Consider the following 18,991-nt stretch of genomic DNA (forward strand, 5'->3'; position numbering starts at 1 on the left):
AAAGAGAGAGCTCGTAATCTCACTTTGTTACCTGTATAAAAGACACCTGTCCACAGAAGCAATCACTCAATCAGATTCCAAACTCTCCACCATGGAAAAGACCAAAGAGCTGTCCAAGGATGTCAGGGACAAGATTGTAGACCTACACAAGGCTGGAATGGGCTACAAGACCATCGCCAAGCAGCTTGGTGAAAAGGTGACAACAGTTGGTGTGATTGTTCGCAAATGGAAGAAACACAAAATAACTGTCAATCTCCCTCGGTCTGGGGCTCCATGCAAGATCTCACCTCGTAGAGTTTCAGTGATCATGAGAACAGTGAGGAATCAGCCCAGAACTACACGGGAGGATCTTGTCAATGATCTTAAGGCAGCTGGGAGCATAGTCACTATGAAAACATTTGGTAACACACTACGCTGTGAAGGACTGAAATCCTGCAGCGCCAATGAACATCTGAATGATTCAGAGGAGAACTGGGTGAAAGTGTTGTGGTCAGATGAGACCAAAATCAAGCTCTTTGGCATCAACTCAACTTGTCGTGCTTCACCTTCAGCTTCCTCAGCAAGGCAGTTGTCATCTTGGTGGTGTGTTTAGGATCGTTATCATGTTGGAAAACCGTTCGGCCTAGTTTCTGGGGGAAGGCATCATGTTCTGCTTCAGAATGTACAGTACATAATGGAATCCATGTTTCACTCAATGAACTGCAGCTCCTCAGTACCAGCAGCACTCATGCAGCCCCAGACCATGATGATACCAGCACCATGCTTGACTGTAGACAAGACACAGTTTTCTTGGTACTCCTTACCAGGGCATCGCCACATATGCTGGACACCATCTGAGCCAAAGTTTATCTTAGTCTTATCAGACCACAGGACATGGTTCCAGTAATTCAAGCTCTTGGAAAGGTTGTCTTCAGCAAACTGTTTGCAGGATTTCTTGTGAGCCAGCTTCAGATAAGGCTCCCTTCTGGGACGACGACTATGCAAACCAACTTGTTGCAATGTGCTGCGTATGGTCTGAGCACTGACAAGCTGACCTTCTGTTTTTTTGAAACTCGGTTTCAGGGTGTTACTGAACCTATAATAGCCTTGGCCACCTTTGTGGAGAGCAACAATTCTAATTCTCAAATCCTCAGAGAGTTGTTTGCCATGTTGAACGTCCAGTGGTCAGTATGAGAGAATTGTACTTAAATCACCTAATTTGAACTGCTCTACTACAAGATTCACAAGTTTGTATGATCCTGTCAAGCAGACAAAAACATAAACATGATGAACAGAACATTTGGCTTTGCATGGTTAAACAACATACTGCTGTTATACAGTATCTTAGGGTGTACTCACTTTTGTTGCCAGCTATTTTGACAATAATGGCTGTATGTTGAGTTATTTTCAGAGGACAGTAAATCTGTAAAAACTGACAGTAAAAACTGTATACTGCTAAGCAAGAAGATATACTAAAATTGTTGCTGAAATGTGAGGGGTGTACTCACTTTTGTGAGATATTGTATATTTGATTTAGAATCTGATTACTTCTGTAACCCGAATGAAGCACGTTGATGGGTCTGCTCTTGCTCTCGCTCTGATTGATGTGCGCACGCTCTTCCGGTTGAAGTGCTCATACAAGGAATTCTGCCTTTTATGACAGCATACAGGGCCATACTCAAAAAAAACAAAAAAAACAAACAAACAAAAAACAAATGTATTTGGCACAGAAATAGTCCGTCAAACATCCAACTTGTCTTTTGAGTCTTTGGCCATGTTTAACATGAGAATCCAACTCTTTAACCATGTAAATAAGTCAGAATGCATGAAACAGCATTAGATCTCCTCTTTAAGAACTTGGCACATATTAAACTACATTTCCCCCCCTCTTATTCATCATCTGAGGCATCCTTATTTATCATTGACCCTATAATAGTTGTTTGTCCAAGGTGGGTGGTACATCAGCAGGTGTTCATTTACGGTCCGTGCACCACAGAGATGACCTTAATAAATCTATTAGCCACCCACTGTATAGTGCATGTGTCCAGAGCAGCGTCTAAAGAGCAGCCATGTGGGGCTCCCTAAGGCCTAAACATAATAGTGTGTTTCAGTCTTATCTGAGCCTAGCAGAATCTGTGACCCAGATCAGACTCTGCCTGTGAGAGTCCTCCTTCACACCTGCTGAGAGCCCCCAAACAGACTGCTGATATTCACACTTTTAAGGTGTTGATGAAGCACTTGCACAAATTAGTGGATTTATTCTGGTAAGAATTACAAAGAAATGTATCACTTTTTTGGGGGGTTTGTATCTAGCAAGTCATTAAAACGTTAGAATAAATTTTCTGAACATATTTTGCAATAGCAATAGATAGCAAAATAGACAAAAATTGTAACTTTATTAACTCTAATGTGTGTGTGCAAAAGAAACACCAAGGCGAGACACTTTCTTCTTAGCATTCATTCTTTAGAAAATATTTTGAGAATGTTTATTATAAAAATATAAATGTTTCCACTACAAATCATTTTACATTAGTAGACAAGGCCATCTACACACACACATACACACACACATCAATCTAAAGAAGGGGAACAGGACGCAAAACAGTATTGCTCTTCAAAACATCATCTTCAACAAAGTAAAATAGAAAAACACTGATAGGGTTGAAACATAACCGTGTCATAACTTACTGAATGCTACGAAAAAAAAAAAAAAAATCTGCACTGTGTATGGTGGTTTGTTGTTAAGAAATAAATAATAAGTCATTATAATTGTTTTTACGTAAAACAAATATAATACAAAACAACGTAAAATATCATACAAATGAGTTTCGTAAAGGTTGCACAGATATTTTGTTCATTCTTTTATACATACATACAGACATTTGTACAAAGGGATGGCCAGGTAAATGATAGTACCTCTAGAGAGTCACCACTGCTATCATCACAGGTCCGGTTCACATATGTACATGCTAACAGCAGGGAGAAAGCAACTTTTACAGGCAGAATGAAAGAGACGTAGAGGAAAAAATGGACAGGTTCCTTCATAAGGTAGTGCAGTACATGGTCATTTGTACACCATTAGTGCTCTTTTTTTATTTTATGATTAGGATGCCTTTAGAAAATATTCGGATAATGACTTGCAAATGTTCATAAGCCCATATTCAGTCTCAAAATTATGAATGATGAACCTTTTTAAAAACCGAGGGCTGTGAAATCAGAAAGCAGCTGTCCTACCAAATGAACCCTTTGCATGAAACTTCTGGAAGATTTTATAGTTCTGATCTTTACTACAGGAAATCAGAGAAAGCATGGTAATGTTTGGAATACACTCTAAAAAATAAAGGTGCTTAAAAGGTTCTTCACAGCAATGCCATAGAAGAACCATTCAGTCAAAGGTTCTATAAAGAACCATCTCTTTCTTACCTCTCTATAATCTGAAGAACCTTCTTTTGCCACAAAGAAACTTTTGTGAAGCAGAAATGTTCTTCAGATGTTCAAGGTTTTTTATGAAACCATTAGACAAAAATCTTCTATGGCATAGTGAAGCACCGTTATTTTTAAGAGTGTTGCACACTACCGTACTACTCTTATTTTTCCTGAAGTATACAATATACTGTATATACTGCACACAGTATGCAAATAGAATATCTAGATGACCTACTACTGGCAAAATGTGCAGTATTCAACAGAGCTGCACAGAATACTGTAACCCACAATGCAACAAATTTGATTCGATCATCCATTTTTGATTTTTTTTTTTTTCAAAAACCAGTTCAGCACAAACTCTTTGGATTTCATTGGTCTTGTCAACAGCAGTGACTAACTGAAAGGTCTGAACTTTTCTTGCCAGTCGACCAATGAAATCGTTTGAGGGGCGATATGTGACCCTGGACCACAAAATCAGTCTTAGGTAGGACGGGTATATTTGTAGTAATAGCCAAAACTTCAGTCAAAATTACTGAGTTTTCTACAAATCATTAGGATATTAAGTAAAGATCATGTTCCATGAATATATTTAGTCAATTTTCTACTGTAAATATATCAAAATTAAATTTTTGATTAGTAATATGCATTGCTAAGAACTTCATTTGAACAACTTTAAAGGCAAATTTCTTATTTTGATTTTTTTGCACCCTCAGATTCCAGATTTTCAGATAGTTGTATTTCAGCTTTCAGATGATGTATAAATCTCAATTTTAAAAAAATTAACCCTTATGACTGGTTTTGTGGTCCAGGGTCAACATATAGGTAATAAAGCCATGCAGGTGGTGAGTAAATGATGACCACATGTTCATTTTTGGATGAACTATTGCTTCAACTAGTTTAGAGGAAAAAAATCAAGTGATACTTTATTTAATTCTCTTTCTTGACTCATTATTTGATTGGTTGCCAAATGTTAAACTCAACGTGAACCGACAATCATGACTTAATCAGATTTCCAGAATATTCAATAAGAAAAAAGGGAGGGTGGGACTTTGTTTAATCAATCGGGAACTGATTTGGATCGGGAAATGTAGGTATTGCCAGAATGTAATCAGGTGAATGGAATGGAGAGGATTTGTGGAGAAAAACGAAAGGAGGTGTTTCTTGAGGTGGAGCGAGTCATGATTTCAGTATGAATTTTAGACATAATTGGATTGAAAATTCAAAGTTACCAGATTTATTTTTAAAACGATAACTGGATGTTGCTGAATTAACCAAGATAAGATCAAGTGACAACAATTATTTGAAATGTTGTTGCAAAATGTAGTAAGCCAGTATTTTATTTCGAACATAGCCCATGTACCTCACATACATCATATCTGCGATATCTCAGAAAATCACATTGGCGTAGAGTGTTGCAGAGATGACATATATTTGTAGGCCAAAACCAGTAAAAAGTTTGCATTTTAGCACTTCTGGTTCCATTGTCAATTGATTTTTTACATGAGCTAATGGATAAATGCCTGAAATCTAAAACAAGCACAAGATATTTTCATGTTTTATTCTACATAATAAAATATATCAGTAATAAACCCTTGTGTGTGTGTTTTCTTTTATTAAAGGAACCCTGGGTTTTAAGACTTGTATGGCTCAATATAATGTAAAATGATGTCTCTTACTGAAATATATAGTAGAAAACCCATGAAAGATTTTCGTTTTTTAAAAAAAACAATATTTTTTATAAGTGTAGGTTTAAACTAAATGCCGTATCATCGATTTTCTCCACAAGGAGTCTAAACACCCCCGGATTTTGAGTGAAATCTGTGCTGAGAAACTCCTTCAGTGGCTGCGGTGTCATGACAAGCATCGACATGTTTACATCCTGGCAGGATGGCATCTAGCATTTCTTGTCTCTGCCTTTTGTAAGCTCTTTCAGTAGCTGTGGTCTACTAAAAGCCCCAAAGGCATCAGAACTAAAGTGGAGAGAACAAAGACGCAGGTCTTTAGGACGTTTTATTCGTCCACAGGCATCTTCCCATTCTTTTATCCTCTTCTTATTGCTAGGAAAGCAGTGAAGACTTACATTGCTTCTCTTGTTGCCCTTCGACTGAAAATTACAACCGAAAGCCGCACAATGCGGCATTGTATCAGTATTTTATTTTCCAAGTTGTGTATTCAGAGTTGCTGTAAAAATAGCAACAGCACTGTAAAAAGTTTTCACCAGATTCAACTTATAAACCTAAGTTCAGCAGCTGACTTAAATTTTTAAGTTAAATCAGCTTAAAACTACAAGTCATTTTAACTTATTACAATAAAAATGAGTTGGTTTAACTTGTGAGTTGAAACGACTTAAGTTGATTTAACTTAAAATTTTAAGGCAGCTGCTAAACTTACGTTTTTAAGTTGAAACTGGTAAAAACTTTTTACAGTGAGGTAGCGCCAGTAGCTTTCCGAGTACAACCATTTTACATCATTAAAATAGTCCAAAATATGTACAAAATGACGTCGATTTTTAAAATAATGTAAATCTTTCATGGATTTTCTACTAAATATTTCAGTAAGAGACATAATTTATGTTATATTAAAGTCATGCAAGTCCTAATACCTGGGGTTTAAGCTTTTATTTGGCTGGCTTACAGCCTTGTTGTGTTTATAATGCCGCTCTTGCAAATTACTTTTATTCAAACTTTCAGAGAAAGCTTCAGAGAGATTATTTCTGGCGACTGTTGAAGAACATAGATGAACAAAACATGCCTATTTTCTGCAATAATCCAAAAACCAATGGAAAAGCTTTTTGAGTTCTGGGTTGGCCTACAAAAACACATCAGGACTCTAGTCTGTCGGGTTTTCTCATGTGATGCGTTATGATTTACAGACTGTTGCTGATTCTAGTAAACAGTTTCTTTTCTTTATATTATACTGTTTTTTATTTGATAATGAATTCATATATTATCTGAACACAGTGGTACAAACAAACATATGTCATGGGCTACATCAAATAAATCTTTAAAATGGCAAGTTTACCCAAGGACTCCTCAACTCCATCCCTGATTCTGAAGAATGGCTCTCTGCACTTGCAGATTAACGGTTTATTATCAAATATATAGCCAAACGTGTCAGATCCTAACAAGCATCACCGGATTGCTCTAACAGTAACCAGCTGTACTTCTCCTGCCGTTCTTCAGAAGAATTAAAGGGGGCTTTTCTACAAGTGGCCCGAAACTCTGGGGCGCAAGCTATTGCCTCTCTGAAGTGCTACCTTCCAAAAGGAAGACGGATGCTTTTGCAAAGTTTTTCCTGAAGGCTTTTTAATGCTCCCCCGCCACACATGAAGAGCTCTTTGTTAAATCCGTTCCGATCGGACCGGCTTCCGTCCTCTAGGAGGAGCCATGCAGAGTGACCATAGACTCCTAGTCCTCCTCTTTCGCCGATAAGGCAACACGTCAATCACTGGGAGACGCGCTCATCGTCTTTGCACCTTGTGCCCAGGAAGACGTGATCTTTCCTTTCTCCCGGAAGGTTGTTCTGCTTCGCACATGTGTTCAAGAATTGTAGTTCCACTTCCACTTTTCATTTAATAACTATTTCCTGTCTGTTTAAAGCCAAAGCAGCATCAATCTCATAAAAGTTTCATTTCCGTCTCTCGTTTTTAATTTTACACCGGAACTGGACCGTTCTTTGAGTGTGTTTCAAGTGTTGTTAGGCTGCTCACGATCTTCTTCTGAGGTCCAACAATCGTCACACCGACTTTCTTGAAGTCCCTGCGTGTAAGAGAGCAGAGAGAGACAGTGAGGATGGGTAATATAGCTCTCACGCTTTGACATACGGTGACATTAATGACAAGCCCGCAGCGGCGCTCTGCCGCAGACCGCATGTGTCAGTCATGTAGGATGAAGTATTCCAGGAGGACACCATGCTGCCATACGCATACAATAAGCGGAGGTGCTGGACTCGTGACAGACTTTGTGTTATAACTTAAAAACTGAGCTGATTTACAGCTTCCTGTGATGAGAAATTGGAGTAGCTGCTTCATTTTCTGACTTGGTTATTTCTACTGTAATTTGAAAGGAACAGCGCTGTCAGGGTTTCCCCGCAGGGAAAAAGAATGACATTTTTCATTTAATGAGATCCATGCAACAGCTGACAGAAGCTTGCATTATTTACAATCGTGAATAGACTCTCCAGACTTACCATATGGATGAGTTCATCCCGTGTGCGCATATCCGACTCGGTCTCATAGGAAAAGCGTGACTCTACATGCGTTTTTGCACAGCGTAAAATGCGTCGCTACAAGTACTGTCACTGCAGTTCACAGGTGAAATGAGCAACATTGAAAAGCTAAAAAGCTGTTTACTGTTTAAGGTTATGATGGGAAGTATACTAAACTGGTCTGCTAAATTGGAACAACTAATTTTGTACTTTTAAACTTGCAATTTAATTGTGTGGAAGTAGTGTTGAAGTTCAATTAAAGATACGATTAAGTATTTTTGATTGTGCTAAAGTGGAACTATTGCAAGTATACTTAAAGACTGATATTATTTTAAAAAAAATCACACAATCCTCATCAATAGTGACATCAAAACATATTTTAGGCTTAATATTAAGAAATGTGCAATGTGCACAAGTAGTACTCTAAATAAAGTTTAATTACAACTTTTTATTTTTATATCAGTAAATCTCAAGCTATATGTCAGTAAATACGTTAATAGACTTGAACTATACTTAGTATAAAATAAATGCATTTTAAATCTATTACTTCTTTACTAGGGTTCAGATGACTTAGAATATACATTATCATTCACATTTGGTTACAATTTAAAATAACTGTTTTCTATTTGAATATATTGTAAAATGTAATTTATTTCTGTGATGCAAAACTGAATTTTTAGCATCATTACTCCAGTCTTCAGTGTCACATGATCCTTCAGAAATCATTCTAATATGATGATTTTCCGCTCAAGAAACTTTAATTATTAAATAAAAGTTAATGTTAAAAACAGTTGTGCTGATTAAGATTTTTATGGAAACTTTACACTTTTTTAAAATGTTCTTTGATGAATAGAAAGGTCAAAAGAATGGCATTTATTTGAAACAGAAACTTCTGTAATGTTATAAATGTCTTTTACTGACACTTTCAATTTAATATAAACAAAATAATAGAGAAATATGTATTAATTTATTAAAAAAATCTTATTAAACTCATTTTAAGTGTGTTAAAATCAAGAAAATACACACACACACACACACACACACACACACACACACACACACACACACACACACACACACACACACACACACACACACACACACACACACACACACACACATATATATATAATATTTTTTTTTCCATTTTTTTTTTTTTGGTCAAATTAACAGTTTATAGTATTTGTGCCAGGCCAGTGGAAATTAGACAGAATGGCCTGTATGCATTATTACTGGTTAAATGCACTGAAAAATGTACTGTAGTGGTCTGTAATCTGGTTGAATTTTAGGTCTCTAATTATATTTAATTAGTCTTAAGAAAAAAGTGTATTCCTACTGTATACAGTATACGGTATTTAAAATCAGTATAATATTATTTAATGACATTCTTGACTTTTTTTTAGCTTTATTAAAGCCTCATCTGTATAAAATAATATTCAACTCAATTGACATTTCATCTGGAAACTGCAGCAATTTACAGCTTATTGTAGGTTTCGCAAAAACGTATATCGAGTCACGTTTTTCTCCATTAGAGCCGACTATACATTGCAAAAACATGGCAAACCAATCACTTTCCAGTATAGCTCAAGTACAGGAGCTTTTGCAAAAACAACAACAACAACAACAACAAAAATCATTTTCCTTAGTATTGTCAGATCAAGGGATGCAAAGCTGTGCAGTGAACATCATTTATAGCATATTAGTGCAAGCAAACTCAAGTTACAATCTAGGTTAGGCTATGCACACCTCAGGCACGACTTCTGTTAGAAACACTTCTAGACGATGCAGCAGCGATTTAGTCCTGAAGTGGACATGAGCGCAAGCAAGAGCTCGAGGGAGCAGCCGGCAATAGAAAAGCTACGATCAGAACCCACCATCCAGTCTATAAGCTTTAAAGTGTTGTAATTCCCATGGACGGCTCCCACTCAGGGCACGTGGCTGCTGGTCTGACTTCAGCCAGACAGATTCTATGGGCAGAATACAGCTTTAGATTGACTGACACACAGGCTGTTCATCAACGCACTGCTAATGCACTGACATCAGCCAAACAAATGCTCACAATGTCAATCAAGACAAGGCCTGCAACATTTCTGTGGCGTTTGATCTACCCCACAGAGTCAAATTCAAGCTTCAATAAAGCAGATTTAAATTCTGTGATTCCCTAGAGAGGCATGTTGTCTGTAACGCTAATTAAAATGCTGGGATACATTGTGATTGCAAACAGCTGAAATCAAAAAGTAACTGCTATACCATAACAGCTGTAAGACATCTTAAACAGACGTGCAAATCATTTTCATTTACAAAAAAAGTATACTTAAAGTTCATTTTAGTAAATTTAAGTTCCAGTTTTTTCCAAATATACTTTATGTAGTAATATACTTCATGTTTCCGAATAGTGAATTCGTGTTCGGAAAGGCACGAAAAACGAATAGCTTTGTATGGACCCTTACCAAAAAGAAGTGTACTTCAAGTTTATTTTATTAAGTATACTTAAAGTAAAGTTCAAGTACTTCTATGGTGCCCCGAGTTTGGACTTCCAAAATCTAGTTTAAATGCAGCTTCAAACGATCCCAAATGTAGTTGTAAACAATCCCAGCCGAGGTCTGACAATTTATATACTTTTTAACCTCAAATGCTCGTCTTGTCTTGCTCCGCCTTACCTATTTTTACCTGTTTTTTTTTTCCAGGTTCAAGACAGTCAGGGTATGTCGGAAAACTCCCAACTTATTTTCTCCCTCAACTTCAAAAATCATTTCAAAATCATTCTACATCGCTGCAGAAGTACCGACCCAGTCTTTGCAAAGGGAAGATGCAAAGAAGATCAAACACCCTTAACAAAAAAGGTGAAACAGCGATGTAGGAAGATTTTGAAGTTGAGGGAGAAAATGAGATTGGAGTTTTTCGACATACCCTAACCGTCTTAAACAGGAAAAAACAGAGTTCAGACAGAGCAAGACAAGATGAGCATTTGAGGTTAAAAAGTATATAAATTGTAATTAAAAAAACAAAACAACCAATCGTTTCGCTAGATAAGACCCTTCTTCCTTGGCTGGGATCATTTACAACCGCATTTAGGATTGTTTGAAGCTGCTTTTAAATGGCAGAGAAAAATCCTGAAATGTTTTCCTAAAAAACTATTTCTATATAAGTATAAGTATACTTGTAAGTTTTCTTTCAGTGACCTAAATATCATAGTTTGCTCATACTGTACACGAATTTTTAATAAAATTAGCCAAATGTCAATCTGCTTCTGTGTGGGTTAATAACACTGAGTACAAATACATAAATAAATAAATAAATAAATAAATAAATAAATAAAACCTCAAAGCTTACTTGTTATTATAAACTTGAACATGTACGTTCATCAGAATGTAAAACATATGCTGGAGTACCTAAAAGAAGCCAATGTGTGTGGAAAAAAAATATTTAATAGGTCAATCTATGAAAAGAGTAAACTCAACTACAAGCCACGCATACATAGAATGCTAAATTATAAAGATTAGTCACAAGTATAGGTCAAATATACTTTGACTTGTCAGTATAAACCAAGTAAACTTAAAGGAATAGTTCACCCAAAAATGAAAATTCTATCATCAATCACTCACCCTCATGTTGTTCCAAACTCGTAAGACCTTCGTTCATCTTTAGAACACAAATCAAGATTTTATTCAAAAATAATGACTGTAATGATCGTGGTACTCTGGATAATGGCGGAGGACATGACTTGGAAGAAAAGAATTGTTGAATAAAGTCGATATTTTTAATCAATAAATATCTTAATTTGTGTTCTGAAGACTAACAAAGATCTTACGATGAACTGTTCCTTTAAGTATAAATGTGTGTATCTGATAAGTGCATAAAAGTAGAGTAAAAGTATACACTTTTAGTTGATTTCTAAAAGTATTCTAATAGCGCACTTGAAAAAATCTTTTTGTGTGTGTGTGTGTAAAGGATCCCTCAGTGCAGCTGTTTTAAGTGACAATTTATTTACTATATAATATGACAAAAATGTGTAATTTGAGTTCTATGAACAACCATTTATCAAACAAAATGTGTTGTTTCTCCAGAAATAACTCAAAAATGCACAAGAAGGTGTAACTATTGCACGCTGCCTGCCGTATAAATTCAGATTTGTCTACAATCTAATGCGACTCGTGCTAAATAAGGTAAAACCTTCAATGATAGATTAAAGAGCCTGACGTTCTGCATAATTTACCATGAAATTGCAATAAGAATCCAAACATCTGGTAAACTTACTCTAGCCTCATCAACTCCAAAAAAACAGAGGCACGCGATGAAGGTACAGTGATGAGTGATTGAATCATCAGTACTGATCTCTCTCTTGCGATTCTTCATATTCCTGGTAGAGCTACTAAATGGCAATAGCTTACTTGGCTTATTTAAGTTTGAACAATTTTATGAAGCAATTTTTGGGGTGCAGATGTCAATCTTTATGACCAATGATTTGCCTAGGGCTCTCAAATTGGTGCAGTACTGCTGAAAAGACCATTATAAATTAACATGCTGGTTCATGTTGTGGTTTTTATGTTTGTTAGTGTTGACTTGTCAGTGTTTAGTACTGATTGGTGGTGGTTAATGTTGGTGTGTTTTACTTTGGTGCTTGTTTATGTTGTTGAATGCTGATATACATCATGCTGTCTAGGACTAATTTGGTGCTGGTTTTAGTCTGGTTAGTAGTGGTTTATTCTGGTGTGCGTTTGCTTTGGCTGGTTAGTTGATGGTTGCTGTTCACCAGCGAAACTTAGTGAAGCTGATTGATCTTGTGAGAGCATGTTAAGGCAGTAAAAGTAACTGTGGTTAAACATTATCCAAAACCCAACATACAGTATGCCACAAAAATGAGTACATCCCTTACATTTCAGCAACCGTTTTAGTATATCTTCTCAAGGGACAATGCTATAGAAATTAAACTTGGATATATCTTAGAGCAGTCAATGTGCAGCATCATGTTTATGTTTTTGTCTGCTTGACAGGACCATACAAAGTTGTGTATCTTGAATTAGAGCAGTTCAATTTAGATGCTTTAAGTACAATTTCTCTCATACTGACCACTGGATGTTCAACATGGCATCTCATGGCAAAGAACTCTCAGAGGATTTGAGAATTAGAATTGTTGCTCTCCACAAAGATGGCCAAGACTATTAGAGGTTCAGTAACACCCTGAAAGTGAGTTACACTACAGTGGTCAGGGTCATACAGAGGTTTTCCAAGATGGGTGCCATTCGGAAAAGCCCTTGCAAGGGTCGATCAACGAAGTAGAGCACTCGTTCTGTGCATCAGGTGCAGAACCTGGCTTCAAAAAAACAGATGCATGAGTGCTGCCAGCATTGCAAGGTTGCAAAAGTAGAAGGCAACTGCAACAAGTCGGTTTGCATGGGCATCGTCCCAGAAGGAAGTCTCTTCTGAAGCTGGCTCAAACAGTTTGCTGAAGACAACCTGTCCAAGAGCATGAATTACTGGAACCATAGCTCTGGTCAAGTCCATGCCCAGGATGATTAAGGCAATGTCAGATAACTATAGTGCTAACACAATATATTGACACTTTGGACAAGTTCGCTTAAGGTGTACTCACTTTTGTTGCCGGCTATTTTGACAATAATGGCTGTATGTTGAGTAATTTTCAGGGGACAATTAATCTATACTGGCAAGCTGCACATTGACTACAAGCTGCACATTGACTACTCTAAAATATATCCAAGTCTATTTCTATAGTATTCTCCCTTTAGAAGATATACTAAAATGGTTGCTTAAATGTGAGGGGTGTACTCACTTTTGTGACACACTGTAATATGGTGAACATGGTCTTTTCAGCAGTTTTAGCAGTGGTGTCCACTCACTACAGAAGGCCAAACACTGCTCTGCATGTTAAATAACCCAATCTGGGTCATGCATGAGGGCCGCTATTTGCATGTGATTATTTACGCTGACATCTGAACAAAATATAACCACAAGCAACCCTAATTACAGACTGCTGAGTGTTTAGATGTTTAGTCCTGAGAGTAACATGCAGTACAGCACTGCCACTGTTCCCGGGCCGGCCCTTTGATCATTTTGAAGTTATGATGTCAAATTATTTACATTGTCAAATACCTCGTCATTTGAATCGAAAAGTGGTCTCAGGAGACGCTAACCAGGCACGGCAAGGTTCCTAATCAGCATCTACAAAGCATTTCCCATAAATGCAGATCCACAGTGTGGAGCCGAATAGGGTCTGTATTATTAGAAATTTGTTTGACTCGGGGTAATGTGTCCAACTCAACCCTTTAGATCGCTTCCAAGCCTGGGGATTATAGGAGGACAGCACTTTCATTTTTGGTGAGAGTTTTTTCTTTTTCCATTTATTAGATTACAATAGAAGAAAACATTACTAAAGCACTGTCACTGGAGATTAATAACAAATGTAATGGCCACCTTTAAAGGATTAACAAAAGCTGGGATTCATTTACTGGAAACTGATCTGTAAATAAATTTGTCATCGTCTTCAACATCGGTTTTAACCTGTTTTATGCCAACAATCCTAAATTATATCGTAAGTACAGAATTCAACCCTTCAGCATAGGAAATCTACACTAATAATAGAAGAATGACCAAAAAAAGAGACAACTCCTTTCTTTTAGCCTCTCAAACCAAATAAAGTGATTCAGAACTGATGCTAAAAAATCCCTTTTGTGTTTCACGGAAGAAAGAAAATCATTTAGGTTTGAACAATAAGCAAATGAGAAAATCATGTTTAACGGTTTGCCAAACTGATGATATATGTACAGTATAAACAAAAGTGTGTTTGTCCTTAAAGTTGTTCAGACAAATACACTACCATTCAAAAGTTTGGAATAATTAAGATGCATTTAAAAAAAAAAAATACAGTAAAAACTGTAATATTGTGAAATATTATTACAATTTAAAATGTGATGCAATTAATTGAAAATAAATTATTTTATTCAGCAAGGATGCATTAAATTGATGTAACAAAATATTTCTGTTTCAAATAAATGCTGTTCTTTTGAACTTTTTGCTCATGAAAGGATTCTGAAAAAATAGATCATTTTCACAAAAAAATATTAAGCAGCAAAAGCTGTTTCAACATTGATAATAATGAGCAATTATTTTGAGCAGCAAATCATCATATTAGAATGATTTCTGAAGGATCATGTGACACTGAAGACTAGAGTAATGATGCTGAAAATTCAGCTTTGCATCACAGGAATAAATTACATTTTAAAATATATTACTTTAGAAAACAGTTATTTTTAATTGTAATATCTGACAATATTACAGTTTTAACTGTATTTTTAATCAAGTAAATGCAGCATTAGTGGAAGTAAGAGTATGGAAGACCATTTCCGCCACTGAATAAAAATACACTGAATAATTGCGACTTTTTATCTCACAATTCTGACTTTTTCCCATTTTTCCCCCTTTTACATTTTGCAATTCTGACTTTTTCCTCAGAATTGTGTGATATAACTCGAAATATGAAATAAAGTCACAATTCTGAGAAATAAACTCACAATTCTGACTTTTTTTCAGAATTGTGAGTTTATATCTTGAAATTCTGACTTTATAACACAATTGTGATTTAAGTCAGAATTGTGAGATGTAAATTTGCAACTCTACGAAAAACAAATCTTTTTTCCCCTCAAAATTTTAAAAACTTTATAACTCGCAATTGCGAGTTTATATCTCACAATTCTGAGAAAAAAAGTCAAAATTGCGAATAAAAATCGGAATTGCGAGATATAAACTCACAATTGCAAGAAAAAAGTCTGAATTGCATGATACAAACTCGCTTTTGTGAGAAAAAAGTCAGAATTGTGAGTTTTTATCTCACAATTCTGACTTTAAAACTCGCAATTGCAAGTTTATATCACAATTCTGAGAAAAAAAGTCAGAATTGTGAGTTTATATCCTACAAATGTGACCTTATAACTCGCAATTGCAAGTTTATATCTCACAATTTGGAGAAAAGGTCAGAATTGCAATAATAAAAATCAGAATTGCGAGATATAAACTCACAACTGTGAGAAAAAAGTCTGAATTGCATGATACAAACTGGCATTTGCGAGAAAAAGTCAGAAATTGTCAGAAATTGTACATTTTTATCTCGCAATTCTGACTTTATATCTGAGTTTATATGAAAATTCTGAGAAAAGACAGAATTGCGTTAAAAAAATCTGAATTGTGAGATATAAACTCACAATTGTGAGAAAAAAGTCTAAATTGCATGATACAAACTCGCACTTAAGAGAAAAAAAGTCAGAATTTGTGAGTTTTTATCTCGTAATTCTGACTTTATAACTTGCAATTGCAAGTTTATATCCCAATTCTGAGAAAAAAGTCAGAATTGTGAGTTTATATCCTACAAATGTGACCTTATAACTCGCAATTGCAAGTTTATATCTCACAATTTAGAGAAAAGGTTTTTGAATTGCAATAATACAAATCAGAATTGTGAGCTATAAACTCACAATTGTGAAAAAAAGGTCTGAATTGCATGATACAAACTCGCATTTGCGAGAAAAATATACAGGATTGTGAGTTTTTATATAAACTCACAATTGTGAGAAAAAAGTCTAAATTGTATGATACAAACTCGCACTTAAGAGAAAAAAAGTAAGAATTGTGAGTTTTTATCTCACAATTCTGACTTTATAACTTGCAATTGCAAGTTTATATCTCACAATTTGGGGAAAAAATTCTGAATTGTGATTTTGCATCATGCAATTCAAAGAAAACAGTCAGATTTGTGAGATAAAAAGTCGCAATAACCTTTTATTTGTTTACTCAGTGGCGGAAAGGGGCTTCTATATAAGAGACTTCATTTGAAAACATAAAAATATATACATATATATTCCAAACTTTTGACCGTTAGTGTAGATTTTAGTTTTATAATACAAAAAAATGAAAAAATAAGGTAGTGTAGTGAAGGTCTCTTACTCCGCTGAGGTTTTGGCCAGTGTATCACAGGAGCTGTAGCTGACCCCACTGAAAGCATCTTTACAGGGCAACGTCCTGGCGCTCTCCAGCCAATCACCCATTGTGTGAAAGGAAGTGATGTCTGTGCTGGTCCTGTCCAGAAGCAGATTCAGCGGTCTGGGAAGAAATCAAAAAAAGTATTAAAGTATTTGTTTGTGAAGCCCAACTGAAGTGAAGCACAAGTAGAACTAATACACAACAGGTTTTTATGGGAACACACCCCGTGACTGTTCCCCTAACTAGCTGACGCTGAAAAAACACAACACTGAAGCTGTGGTCGTCTGCAATTCCCATCACGTTTGACAAATGTCATTCATGGTGAAAACAAGCTTATAAAAGTGCAAGCAAAGGCTAAACACAAAGGCCTTCAAACCCGATATGCAAGCTTGCCTTCAAGGTCTCCATACGGAAATACCTGCAGAGAAGTGGGACTGATTCTCTCCATCTGTGTTATGGCAAGCATTCCCCAGGAAGAAAGCAATACATTTAGGAATGTTTATTCGAATACACAGACATCTCTGTTTCTGATGACTTCCCATTGTTCACATTCCAATACTAGTTTCCATTGTTTATTGGGTAAAAGGCTAACTCATTAACAAAAGCCTTTATGAACCTATGCAAAAATACAGTATGAACAAATTTGTAACATGTTACTGATAGATACAGTATGGGAATATTCATATGTAACCCTTTTATGGGCAAATATGGACTTTTATAATGTAGTCACATCTGGATGTCCTCTAAAAATATGAAAAATTTATAAAAAACAAAACCTGAATTATTAAAATAAAATGTATTGCATTGAAAATTTTATTTACATGTGACTCTTGAAAAATAGCCAGTTTAAAATTCATCCTAATACTTCATAAATCATAGCTATATATTATAGCAAGATATTTAGGTAGTTTTTGAAGCTACTGATATTCAGAAGTCTCTGTACTTTCTGATTTCAAGCCTCTGTACTTTCTGACAAACAATTTCTTGGCATGCCAGATAAAACATTTATGTTATATAAGTGATTATGTCCGATTCAGGTCCAATAGCACCTGATTAGAAGCAGGGGAACATACGGAAATGGGATTACAATCCCTTTGGGGACTGCTATTTATATTCATGTAAATAAACAAATTTAAGACAGGAAGTCCACTCAGATCCACATGTTCCCAGTGTTCCATTACTGTGTGATGAAAATAAAAGAATAATGTACGCTGAGTTGACTGGAAAAGAATGCTGAATGGATCCAAGTTACTTGGCAAAGAGGATCAGTAAGTGCTGACACAGCTCATTGAATTGAGCTGTCTGCAAGTACTGCACCGATGCACTCAGGATCTTTAGAAATCCTTTCCTAATGTCAGGAAAGAGCGGTTGAAGTTTATTTTTAACAATGTCTTTGATCATTTTATTCTGACCTTCACAGTTTGAGTAGCACATTTATATGCCAGTTGTTTCGGGAAGCTTTCTCAATATGATGCAGCTTTGAAAAAATGACTTATTCAAGAGTGGGACAGCAAAGATTACGCTGGATTTAACATCAAACATTTATGCACAGCAATTCTGTATCTAATTTCACACACAAGTTTACATTTAGTCTTAAAGGTACCATAATTACCAAAAACTCAGTTTAATTAAAAGTCTATTATGTCCACAAAATGTGGGAAAAGTTGCATCTAATTTCACATGCAAGTTTATGTTTGGCCTTAAAGGTACAACAAGTACCAAACAAAAACCAACCAAACAAACAAACAAACAAACAAACAAACAAACAAACAAACAAACAAACAAACAAACAAACAAACAAACAAACAAACAAACAAAAAAACAAAAAAACACTCAACAAAACTAAATTATAAAGCAACACATAAAAAAATGTAAAACCCACAAAGCAAAAGAAAACAAAACAAAACAAACAGAAAACAACAACAAAGCAAAACAAACAAAAAACTAATTGTGCTAAATAAAAAAATACAACTTTTAAAAATATATATTTAAAATTTTCTAATTAAAAAAAAAAAACCTTAATAAAAAGTACTATAAACCAATTATGTCCACAAAATGTGGGAAAAGTCTAATCTAATTTCACATGCAAGTTTATATTTAGTCTTAAAGGTACAGCAAGTACCAAAACAAACAAACAAAATAACAAAACACTCAAAAAACAAAATGACAAAGCAGAACAGAACAAAAATACAAAAACAAAACAAAATAACACACAAAGCAAAAGAAAATAAAAGCTATCAAAGCCAATTATGTCTACAAAATGTGGGAAAATTTGTATCTAATTTCACATGCAAGTTTACATTTGGTCTTAAAGGTACAGAAAGTACCAAACAAAAACCCAACCAAACAAAAAAATAAACAAACAACAACAACAACAACAAAATTACTT

At 35.4% G+C, this 18,991-nt stretch overlaps 1 protein-coding gene across 1 annotated transcript in view; it reads right to left on the minus strand.

The window, feature by feature from the left end:
- Positions 1-4,724: 4,724 nt before the first annotated feature.
- epha3 (eph receptor A3) overlaps positions 4,725-18,991 on the minus strand; it is a 110,978-nt gene continuing 96,711 nt past the window's right edge. The window contains exons 13-14 of the mRNA XM_073845013.1: positions 16,567-16,722; positions 4,725-7,163 (exon numbers count right to left, since the gene is read on the minus strand). Coding sequence (XP_073701114.1) covers positions 7,058-7,163; positions 16,567-16,722 — 262 coding nt within the window. The 3' untranslated portion in view covers positions 4,725-7,057. The remainder of the gene's footprint in view (positions 7,164-16,566; positions 16,723-18,991) is intronic.

This window comes from Garra rufa, chromosome 8 (genome assembly GCF_049309525.1).
Source record: "Garra rufa chromosome 8, GarRuf1.0, whole genome shotgun sequence".
Classification (NCBI taxonomy): Eukaryota; Metazoa; Chordata; class Actinopteri; order Cypriniformes; family Cyprinidae; genus Garra; species Garra rufa.